The 12,660-nt window shown below is 40.0% G+C and overlaps 1 protein-coding gene across 1 annotated transcript in view; it reads right to left on the bottom strand.

The window, feature by feature from the left end:
* Positions 1–7,764, bottom strand: part of LOC109924216 (mucin-5B-like) — a 123,435-nt gene extending 115,671 nt beyond the window's left edge. Inside the window, exons 1-2 of the mRNA XM_048607281.1 lie at positions 7,734–7,764; positions 5,768–6,029 (exon numbers count right to left, since the gene is read on the bottom strand). Coding sequence (XP_048463238.1) covers positions 5,768–6,029; positions 7,734–7,764 — 293 coding nt within the window. The remainder of the gene's footprint in view (positions 1–5,767; positions 6,030–7,733) is intronic.
* Positions 7,765–12,660: the final 4,896 nt, after the last annotated feature.

The following is a 12,660-nucleotide window of genomic DNA, read 5'->3' as shown; positions in this document are numbered from 1 at the left end:
TGATGCTGCTTGGCCTGCTGTGTTCATCCAACTCTACACCTTGTTATCTCAGATTCTCCAGCATCTGCAGTTCCTACTATCTCTGTTTATTTGTTAGTTTTATTTGCAACTCTATCCAACAGATTTAGCTCCTGTACAAATTCCAACTTGTCCAAAACAATCACTATCATCCTCACTCATTATCCCATTCTCGGCAAACCACCAGAGAACTTCCTTTTCTCATGCAATTTATTTATTGGTGAAATGTCAATGTTTCTGGAAAGGTCTGTATTTATTGACCATCCCATCTGCTGTTGGAAGATAATGGTGAGCCACCTTCTTGAGCTTCCATATGTGGTAGGGAGGAAGTTCCAGGATTTTAGTTTGGCAATATCGAAAGAAGGTGATGTAGTTCCAGAGCCAGGAAGGGTGTATGACTTCAAGGGAAACTTGCAGGCAATGGTGTTCCTAGGCATTTATTTTCTGCCTTGTCATTCTAGATGAGAGAGGTCACACGTTTGGAAGGTGCTCTGGAAGGAGCCTTAGAAGGTTATTCCAGTTGATAGAATCAGCATGGATAGAATCCCTTTTGCCCATTATGTCTCGACCGGTCATCAAGCATCTATCTGCCACAAACAACCCATTTTCAGCCATTAATGGACCCCTTTAGCAGCTATTGATTCTTCCAGGCTGACCTTTACCTATCCCTTTCTCTGCTCAATTGTTTTTCTCCTTCCTTGGGCTCCAACTCCACCTACCATTTACTTCTCCCCTTCTCCCCACCCATCATCTTCAGCATATTTATCAACCTTTTCCTTGCTAAAATAAGTCCTGAAAAGGGTCACTGGACCAAAATGTTAACTGTGTTTTCTCTCTACAGATGCTGCCAGACCTGCTGAGTATTTCCAGCAATTTCTGTTTTTGTATTCCATTTCCCAGCATTTGGCCCATAGCCTTGTAATTTATTGTGTTTCAATTGTTTATCTAAATTATTCTTAAAGATCGTGAGGATGCCCATCTCTGCCATCCTTTCAGGCAATGAGTACCAGATAACTCCCACTCTCTGGATGATAATATTTTTCTAAAAGTTCCCACTAAACTTCCTGCCACTTATCTTTCTGTTCCCCTCATAATTTTGCATGCACAAATCAGGTTTTCTCACAGACTTCTTTGGTCTAAGAGAAACAACACCAGCCAATCTAGTATCTCTTTGCAGCTGAAAAACTGCAGGCAGCATCCTAGTGAATCTCCTCTGCACCCTCAACCTTGTAAATATTTTCTGTAGCTCCTCCAGCACTTTTTGTTACAGTTCTTCTAAGTATGATTGAACCAACATTCAATATAAAATTCTTATCTTTCAAACAATATGTGATCTCCCAATTTTTCTCACCAAAATCACAATGATCTGTGGTGAAATTCATTTCAAAATTTTATGCTCTTAAGATATTATTGTCTTCCTCTGATTTGCTGCAGTCTTGACTAGTTTTAACTAGCCTCTCCCTCCCCAAATTATTAATTGTGTTTTTGAATACAGACTAATTATTAATTTAAGCTGTTAACCAAAATAGCCCAGTACTGATTCTTTGGGGACTCTCTACTTTTAGCCACCTTTGAATTGCTACCTTTGATCCCATTCTGTGACTTATCCCGATTCTGCATGTTCTGACTTTCGTCGATTGTGTGGCACGTTTTCAAAAGCCTTTTAGAAAACTTGATGAATTACATATCCTACATCACCCTTTTCTGCTACTTCTTTAAAGAATACAATGAGGTTGTTAAAGCCAGACTTTTACCTTTAAAGTCTACCCAGAATAATCATTATATTTTTTAGTTGCTAGATTTTTTTCCTAATTTTTTTCTTTAGCAAGAATTCCATTATTTTCCTAACAGTGCTGTTAAACTGATTAGGCTAGTTTCTATCCCCTTCCTTCAATATAGATGTAATTTTGGTTATTCTCCAGTCCTTTTTCTAACAAATTAATGCATAAATATGGATGATAGTGCTCCTGCTATTTCTTTTTCGTACAATCTATATGGACTAGGGATTTTATCTTTACAATCTGATTGGTTTGTTTAAAATTTCTGCTCCCTTATTAAAAATGTGTTCATTGCTTCAATTAATGTTTTAACCCAACACTGTTCCCTGTACATTGAGATGCCAGTCTGGAGCATCTCAAGCTAGGGTTAGGGCTACATTCACTGGCCTCAGGGGCTTGACCCTTATCACTGAGTAAGTTCTTCAGCTCCTTTAGTACTGTGAGACACGGTGAGTTCTCAAGTACAGCTCTCTAATGTTGTGTTGAAGGCTTCTCTCTTCAGATCCTAATTCTAGACTGGTGTCTTTTGTCTGACAGATGTCAGATTTGTGTGATCAGTTACATCAACATAATTGACATTAATCTCATTTACACCATACCTAAATCATCATAATCTCAACTCTTGATGATCATACCCACCTGAATTGTCTCCCTGGTAAATACTGAACCAAAATAATTACTGAACAATTCTCTTCTCTTTTACTTTAAATGTGCAAGAACCAGAGGTCATGGATTTGCAAAATGGTTTGCAAAAGGAGCAAATGCAAAGTGAGAAAAAGTCTTTTCACACAGTTGCTAGGGAAAGAAGTGTGGTAGAGACAGGTTCAGTTGGAGGAATTCAACAGAGTATTGCATGATCATTTGGATAAAAACGATGTGCAAAGAGATGGGAGATAAAATTGGGAAATTGGTAGTAGGTAATGATGCTCATTTGAAGAGCTGGTGAAGATACAATGGCCCAAATTGCCTCCTTCTGCACCATAACACATCTGTGATTCTGAGATTCTTCTGGTCAATTAATCTTCAGGTTGTTGAAATCCCCTATGATTACAATTCAACATTTTCACTTATTTTACAACTGTGTTTGCATATTTCTTCCTCCACCCTCATTCTCCAATGTGGTGGATGGTAGACTGCCTCTAACAATATAACTTATCCTTTATTACCTCTATACTATCCACATGGATTCTATTTCTGCCTTACTAATGACTGTCAGTTTTTGCTGTTGCAATTATGTTATGTTACAGCCTTTTCACCTCACTTATTCCATTCGCCATCCTTTCTAAATGTGTTATCTCTGCAATGTTCTGACTTTTCTGCAGCGATGTCATTGATCATGTCAACTCTTAATAATCCTGACTCCTCAGAGTACAATGGTCTTTCCATCATTTATTATAGTGTGTATTATGAGACAGTTTACTACAGTTACAAACATCATACATAGCTGGATAAAAAAAAATTACTATATTGGCTCTAGAATCACAAGGTTTGTATGTGGGGTCACTCTTAGCTTAGATATAACTCATTTAGGATTTAGGAACAGAAAGAACAATATCAAAATTGGACAAATAGTCATGAAAATAGGAAATGCAAGGGAAACTATTCCAAGGAAGAATCATATCGTACTGGAAACATTAAATTATTTCTTGCTGTGCAGATGCTGCTAGCCCTGCTGGGTTTTTCTAGCAATTTCTATTTTTATCTCAAATCTCCAGCACCTGCTGTACTTTGCTTTTATTGCATATGTAGACAATAGAAGCAGTTCAATTGACAAGTGTGAGGCAATATATTTTGGAAACAGAACTAGGTAAAAGATGAACACATTTTCTGCCTAGAATTTAAATGCAGTGGAGTATTTGAAGGGTTTTATGTTTTGATGCTCTGGTATCAAAGGATACAACACAAGAAGTTAGGGCTTGATAAAGGAAAATGGAAAATTTACACTGAACATTATGCCGGGGGAAGTGTCTCCATGCCAGCAAAGTCACCTTCACTTGGCTAGTTAACTCTCCAGCTATTTAACGGTCATATAACTTTTAGTAGGTTGCGGTGGGACTTCTGGTCCCTAGCAAAAGCAATCTTGCCAATCAAATGGTCTGCAAGTCTCTTGTCCCAGCAGCAACACTGAGGGCACTATCCCAATACTGGGACAACAACAGTTCTTGAGGAAGGTTTTCAACACCGCAGTTCAGACTAATCCTGGGGGAGATTAATCCTGGTCTCCCATGGAGCTAGGGTGGCAGGCCCTGGTGAGGGAAGGGAGGAGGTTACAGAGTAGAGAGTGAAAATTAAAGGAGGAAAGAACGCTGTGGAGGTACTGGGAGGGGCAGGGGGGTGGTTTGAGTTCACATCTTTAAAGGGGGGTATCTGATCTGCACAAAGATGCCTGACTAGAAAGCATACCCCCAAACCTTCTTCAGTCCATCCACCAGGCCTGCAGAACCTGATGGAGATGATACCTGGAGATCTGACATTGGCCTCTCACATCACTGGTGCACCTTGCACAGCCTCAACTGGCCCATGGGCATGCAGGCCACCCAAGATCATGCCCCTGCTGTTCATAAAATACTTGCTTGGCCAAAGGCAAGCAGACAGGCATGGTGCCCAATTTTATGACCCTTCCCCACATGCCAAGCCATACCTTGACACTCCACACCTGCCACCCACCCGGGATGCATAAATTTCAGCCTCTGTGTTTTTGCCAGGTTGCCTACCCTGAAGGAACAAGGAGGTTGTATTTTATGTTGAGGAACATCCTGGATAAATTGGAAGTAATGAGCACACCTTGAGAACCCATTATCAGATGCAGTGCAAAACAGGCAGCAAAGGTTTACTTGGATGATTCAATGATGGAGCGTCCTCCAAAAGTGAGATTTGATGAGTTTTGGTTTTGTTCACTGGTAAGAAGAAGGTAATGGCTGACCTGTTGGAGCTGTTTAAGATCATTAATGGTTATGATTGATGATTCTATCATTCAGCAAAATTGTAACAGGACAGCCAAATGTAGGATCATAAAAGGATTACAAGGATAACTTTGAGAAAATTCACTACAGAAGGGTGATCAGAATGTTGTTGATGTGGAATCCAGAAATTGTTTTCTCATTTGATGTTTTCAAAAGAGAAATGTTATGGGCCAGGGACCATGAGCAGGTCAACAGGATTAGGTGGTGGTTCTTGTGGGGAAAAAGACTGCTGTGAGTTGGATATGCTAAATACAATTTCTTTTTTACCCTATTACATACTGTGGGCCTGTTTTCAAATGGTTGCAGAGTAAGGGCTCAGTGTGGGTGGCATTTAAAAATGTAAACCCTGACTCTGGATCTCAACTCCTCCAGGGCTGTCTTCAATTTTCAAAACACTGGCAGGGGGAAGGAATGGATACACATTCGCCTCCAATTAAGAAGCTACTAAAGTTCATTTAAGATTGACACTGCAACTTTTCGTGGTTATTTCAATGAATCTGAACACTGGTGCACATTAGGCAGACCCATTACAGGGTGACAGAAGATTTTTTTTTAAATTTAAAACCATCAGGGTCTTGAGTAGCCTGCACTAGAAATGAGCAGTACCTTAATTTTGCACAGTTGCCCTCTGTTTCGTTTCCCTAATGGCTGCTGAATTCACCTCCTTTTCAATTACAGCATTTAGAAACATGGTCAAATCAGCAACCCAGTTGAGCCGCACATTTGGGACCAAGAAATAACCAGGTTGTTGTGTTCCAGGTTGTTGAAGGGTCACCTGACCCGAAATATTAACTCTGATTTTTTTCTTCACAGATACTGCCAGACCTACTGAGCTTTTCCAGCAACTTCTGTTTTTGTTGTTGTGTTCCCAACTGTGTTTAGAAAATCCAGACTAAAATTCTACAAATCACCCTTCCCCACTCCCTCCCCCAACACAATATGCAGTGTGCAAATCTGGTATATGTTGAAAACAGCAAAATGAAAGCTTCAAATTACAAAACAACTTACACATTATCATCAGCTAAAGTAACTGAATTCTGTACTTCAATAACTGATCCATCAACTTTCAGGACAATGTGAGTGATCCTTGGTAAGCCATTGACAATGGAACGTCTCATCTGGATGTTGAATTCCTCATAACTACTTAAACATTGGGAAGCGAAGACATAATTGCAGGTTCCAGGAAAATAATAAACGTCACCATCAAAGGTTTTAAAGTGGTAATTTCCCCAGGTACTGCATACACGGAAATTGTGGTTTGGATTGTGACCTATGAAGTGAAAATAGACAATTAAACTTCATGAATGTAATCAGTAAATAAATGCTGTTATGGAAACAGAAAGTGCAGGAGAAACTCAGTAAGTCTGGCAGCATCTGTGGAGAGAGAAACAGAGTAAATGTTTTGAGTCAAGTGTCATACCAGCCTTAAAACATTAACTTTGCTTCTCTCTCCACAGATGTTGCCAGACCGACTGAGTTTCTGAAGCACTTTCTGTTTCTTTTATCTCAGATCTCCAGTATCTGTTGTCTTAAGCTTTTCTTTGAGTGAAGAAATATTGTTTAATTATTAACCTTGATAAATCGTTCTGATCATTTTTTCTTTATGAACCTGATAAATTGCTTTGCGAGAAATACAGAACACAATGTATGAAAGAAGATAAGGTTGACACTGGCTGCTCTATGAAAACATGCTTCATAGGCTGGCTTTTTTTCAAGTTCTGAAGAAATCTAAATACCAGCTCCTCCCTTCAATGGATCATTACCTTCTCAGATCTCATGCAGAACCTCCATTTGTGCTCCATTGCAATTATCCTTCCAGGAACTCCATTTCTAAAATTCTGTCATTGGATGTGGCCATCGCTGGCTGGGACAGCATTATTACCTAGTTTATTTTTGAGTAGATGATGGTGAACAGCCTTCTTGAACTGCTGCAGTCTAAGAGCTGTAGGTAGACTCACAATGCCATTAGGAAGGGAATTCCAAGATTTTGACCCAGTGGCATGGAAGGAACAGTGATATCTTTCCAAGTCAGGATGTTGAGTGGCTCAGAGGGGAACTTGAAGGTGGTGGTATTCCCATGTATCTGCTGCCCTGGTTCTTCTAGATGGTAGTGGTTATAGGTTTGTATGATATTGTCTAAGGTTTGGTGAATTTCTGCAATCCATCTTGTAGATGGTACACAATTTTGCTACTGAGCATCAGTGGAGGAGGGTGTCAATATTTGTGGACGTGATGCCAATCAAGTGGGCTGCTTTGTCCTTGATGGTATTAAGCTTCTTGAGTTTTGCTGGAGCTGCACTCATCCAGACAAGTGAGAGCATTCCACCACACTCCTGAGTTTTGCCTTGTAGGTGGTGGACAGGCTTTGGGGACTCAGTAACTGTGAGTTACTAGTTGCAGGATTCCTATCCTCGCACATGCTCTTGTAGCAACTATATTTATATGGCTAGTCTAGTTCAGTTTCTGGTCATAGGTTACCCCAGAATGTCGCTAATAGGGGATTCAGCAATGTTAATGCCACTGAATGTCAAGGGGGGATTGTTGAATTCTCTCTTAATGGAGATGGCCATTGCCTGGAATTTGTGTGGCACAAATAATACTTCCTATTTGTCAGCCCAAACCTGAATAGTATCCAGGTCTTGCTGCATTTGCACATGGACTGTTTCGGTGCCTAATAAGTCACAAATGCAGAACATCCCCACTTCTGACCTCAAATTGGAAGATTTTTGTGCCTAGGACATTACCTTGAGGAATTCCTACAGAGATGTCCTGGAGCTGATATGACTGACCTCTAACAACCTCAACCATCTTCCTCTGTGTCAGGTATGACTCCAATTAGTGAGGAATTATTCTCCTGAATCTCACTGACTCCAGTTTGCTAGGCCTTCTTGATGCCACAGACGCAGTCAAATGCTGAGTAGGTGCAGGACAATTCCTTTCAGCTGTATACCACTGTGCTGCCATTCTCACGTACCGAGGGATGGCATTGTCTGGGGCATTGGCATGATTCCGTGAGTATTGCTTCACTCATCTGTGGGACAGCTCTCTCAATTTTGGCACTAGCCCACAGATGATAGCATGGAGAACCTCAGAGGGTCACAGTGTTGTTTTTGCTGTTTTCATTTCCAGTGCCTTAGTCAATGCCAGCTGGTCTGACTGGTTTCATTCCTTTCTTAGGAGTCTTTTCTTTACCAGTTAATACAACTCAGTGGCTTGCTAGGTCATTTCAGAGGGCAGTTAAGATAATTGCTGTGGGCCTGGAGTTCCAACTGAATGAGTGTTTTGCACACTGATGACCCAATATACTAAATTATTGTTTCACCTGGAATGAGTGTTTGGGCCCTTGGGTAATGGAAAGCATAGATGCTGCACTTCCTGTATTTGCTGGTGGAAATGGAATATTGGGGGTGACTGAGGAGTTTACAGGTATTAGAGGAAATGGTCCTTTCACAATTCTGAAAGGGGAGCGTAGAGGAAGATGTAGAAGGACGAGGAAGATTTATTTGGTTGTACATTCTGAAAGCAGTGAAAAGAGTGGATCAAAATTTGTCGAATGCAGACATGGTCAAGATGGAAGGTGAGAGCAAGGGGAAGCCTATAATTGTTTTCAGCGTGATGGAAGCAAGTGAAAGCAAATATTTAGGAAATGGAATGAATAAGGTCACGGGCTGTCAACCACAGGGACTGGAAGACAATTTATCCTCCTTTAAGGAAGGATGAAGATATACCTGAGGCACATGTTATGGAACTGATGCAACAAAAATAAGAAAATGGATTAAAGTCCTTCCAAGAAATGAGGCATCAGCCAGTTAAATCAAGATAAGAATCAGTGGACTACTGTAAAGATGCCTCATCCCTCCAGGTACTGAGTCAGGTAAGTCAAGGAAGTGTCAGAGATAGGCGATATGGGGGCAAAAGATGAATGGAAATTGGCTCATAATTACCCAAAACATTTCAGTTCAGTTTGTAAATGTACTCCTGAACTTCTGGTGGCCTGCCATTTTAATTCTTCCCTGTACTCACACCCTGGTCTTTTTGTCATCAGCCTGCCACCCTTTCTAAATGAAAGCTTTGGAGCTCATCTAAGCTCACAGAGTGGAAACTCATTTTCAAACAAAACACTATACAGTCGTGTGGACTCATAACCTCCTGGACATGACATTGAGTTCAAAGGTTTCAGATCATCACCTTTGCCACTTTGTTTTTGGATAGAGATGGTTGATGATGATTTTGTTTTCCCGTTGACATCTGCTTTGGACCCATCTTTTGTTCCCTTACTTGTCTCATTAGCTTCATATTTTGCCTCACATTATCAACTCTTTTGTCATTCCCCCTTTCCCTTTCCTTTGGCTGAAATGATGTTACATCTCCAAGCATTACCAGTTCTGATGAAAGGTCAAATGAACATAAGAAATAGGAACACAAATAATTCATACAGGCCCTCGTGACTATTCAATGATTCAATACTGTCATATCTTTGGCCTCAGCTCAATTTTCCCATATATCCTTTAATCTTCTGAGTGACAAAAAATCTGACTATCTCAATCTTAAATATATCCAATGATGGAGAATTCACATTCCTATTGAATAAAGAATATAAAAGATTCACTACCCTTTGAGTATAAAAATTACTATTCCTCTTAATACAAAATTAAATGTTAACTCTGTTTCTGTCTCAACAGACACTCCCTGACCAAGGTGCAGAATATTTCCAGTATTTTCTGTTTCTATTTCAGATTTCAAAGTTTTTCCAAATTACTTTGCACTTGAACTACTTGATATATCACATCTTCTGCTTTTTTTTTTGAAACTTTACAATGTCCTGACCATGGATGTTAGTCCATTAACTAGATCTCCCAACTGTAAAACAGAATAGTTTTACAACTAAAAGGCAAGTTTATTAATTTGGTTGTCAACTTACTTGTAAAGTACTGAGCTGATGTCAATTCTGGAAATAGCACCACTGTCTTGTCAAGCAAAGGAGGTCCTGTTGTTCCATCTAAAAACAAACACAAAATTACAATTGACTGATGAATTCCACATAAAATATATAACAATGTGAACTATTTCATGTTGCAAAGTTATGGCAAGATGCTTATACATTAGACTGTTGGAATAGTGCTCTGTTAATCAAAGCTATCACTTCTATATTCTTAAAAATTTTGCTATTTGTTGTATGTTAACCAATACCATATGTGTTTGAATTCACTGTCCCCTATTTTACGATAAAACTTTATATCAAACCCCATCAGAATAATCGATGTGGTAAAACCATAGGAATGTAGTAAATCACCCAATTACCTATCACTATAACTTCTACATTATAGCACCGAATGTTAATTTCAGGATTACAAAATTAATGTCAGGGTGTTTCCAGCCCTGATTCAGGTCTGGGGAGAAGCTGTCACAGATCCCATTTCTCACAAGGAGTGGGGGGCTGCTAAATGACTGGTGGGTGGGTTGGCCACAAATTGGCAGTCAAAGGGTGGGGATGAAGGGAGGACTGAGCAAACACGGTTCTGAGGAAGGGGGGGGTCACCGGACCCAAAACGTTAACTCTGTTTTTGCCTTCACAGATGCTGCCAGACCTGCTGAGCTTTTCCAGCAACTTTGTTTTTGTTCCTGAGCAAACATGGGTCTGATTTAAAAATACCAGAGTCACACAATTGCCATAACAATGGCCATCCGTCTAGACAACCCTACTTTGTGCACAACTGGTTCCCCAACATTTTCAGATAGCTGTGTATTTTGTGGTAGATAAGATGGGTCAAGACTTTCATCCCTCTTTGGTGTCCTCTCAGTCCTGGTCCTCTGTTACTGGACCTGAATTATGAGTCGTACTTCTGTGTCAGCCATTGCTTTATTCGTACACAGATTGCTGCCTAGTCATGTCTGGTAGCCTTCCCCTTCCTCTCAAACTCTCACGATGCCAGGAAAGTGACAACCTAAGCAGGTAGTGCTCACTCTCCAACTGCAATCTGTGTGCACCTGATGGCACCCATCTGGGTTGGCCAGTACTGGCCCTTAGTTTGATCAGATTGCACCCATGGAAGCAAAGAGTATTTCCCACTGATGCCCAAAGCAGGGGGCAGGACCTCAGTCAAGAACATTAAATTGAGCCCTGCATCTTCCTTTTGTTGCTAAACGTTATGCTCGACTGCTGATATTTTCAGTGTTCTCATCTTACTCAAAGTTCATTATGAGCTACTGAGGTCCCCATAAGGTGTTGGTCACCTGCAGCTCAGTATTTTATATCAGGAAATTTGGCAAAGTCTGCAGGTTACACATGCCTTCTGGGCGAAACTCAATAAGATAAAATTGTTTTACTATAAGAGTAAACTACAAGACAGTTTTGAGAAGTGACTTATGGAACTTGTAGCACAGATTGTTTGCTATATGGGAGTTCAATATTTCTGGTTTATTTATTCAGTAGGAAAGAAAGATTGATGTGCAAATTTACAAAAGAAAAATATGGACACAATATAGTATATCATCAATTTATTATGCATATTAAAGAAGATAACTGGTGTAAGAGGCAATTTAGGTCCAATTTCCATACGTGATCATATCTTACAGAGAGTCAGCAAAACAGATATTTAGATAACAAAGATTCCCTTGCTGCTAAAATCTGTTCTATATTGAACAAAGCAAGTAATCTTACAATGAACAGAAATATTATAAATGCCTTTGCAAGCTAGCACAAACAGTTGAACAGGTAATAAAACGAAACCTTCAACAAATAACTAAACAAAGAATACAACAATCAGAATTTGGCTCACAGACCTGTCAGCTTTACATCAATAGTGGGAAAACTAATGGAGGCCATAAAATGGGATAAGATTATGTACATATATACACTTAGATGCTAGTCTTAACATCCTGGTCTTATCCATTATGTAAAGCATATTTTATCTGGCTTGTTGGTATTGCATTAAAACAGAAACTACAGAAAGAAAAATAATTCAACTTCTAGTATGCTGTATGTATGATTAGATACAGGATGTCATTTATTCACTCCTGTTTGGTACCGTATCGTAGACATATTTTTATTCTTTCCATGCTACTTTTTCACTTTGTTCTGCAGTTGCTTTAAAACCTTAGCTTCCTGCACATTCCAATAAGGCTTAGTTTTGTGACTGGGTGCATTACAGCTATCTGAACTCAATACCGTATTCAATAATTTTAAGTTGTAACCTCTGCCCTATTTGTTGTTTTTCTCTGTTACTTTGTATTTTTCTCTCCTGCTTCCTGCTTTCTTTTCCTTTGCTTCCAAAAAGCAGCTATTCTTGATCTTTCCTCTCTCAGCTCCTCTAGACACACCTTCAGTTCCTTTGCTTGCCCCATTGCCACTCTTTTTGGCCTTACACCTTGCACTGTGATCTCACATAATCACTCTTCTATCCTCCACTGTATCACAGATCTTTCCTTCTCTTCATCATAGAATCTCTACAGTGTGGGAACAGGCCATTTGGCCCAACAGGTCCACACCAACTCTCTGGACAGCATCCCACCCACACTCACCCTTCTACTTTATCCCTGCAATCCTGCATTTCCCATGGCTAATCCACCTAAATACATATTCCTGGACACTATAGGCAATTTTGCATAGCCAATCCACCTAACCTGCAGGTCTTTGGACTGTGGGAGGAAACCGGAGCACGCAGAGGGAACCCATGCAGACACAGGGAAAACATGCAAACTTCACACAGACAGTCACCTGAGGCTGGAATTGAATTGGGATCCCTGGTGCTGTGAGGAAGCAGTGCTAACTACTGAGCCACCGTGTCACCCCTTCCCTTCTTCTTCCCTTCTTTCACTTGCTCAAATCGATTTCATTTCTAACTTTTTTTAGTTCTGATAAAAGATCACAGATTTACAACATGGTTTTGTTTCTCTCTCCA

Source organism: Rhincodon typus, chromosome 17 (assembly GCF_021869965.1).
Source record: "Rhincodon typus isolate 14 chromosome 17, sRhiTyp1.1, whole genome shotgun sequence".
Lineage (NCBI taxonomy): Eukaryota > Metazoa > Chordata > Chondrichthyes > Orectolobiformes > Rhincodontidae > Rhincodon > Rhincodon typus.
The sequence above is the reverse complement of the archived record's forward strand: the minus strand, read 5'-3'. Positions and strand labels throughout refer to the sequence as shown.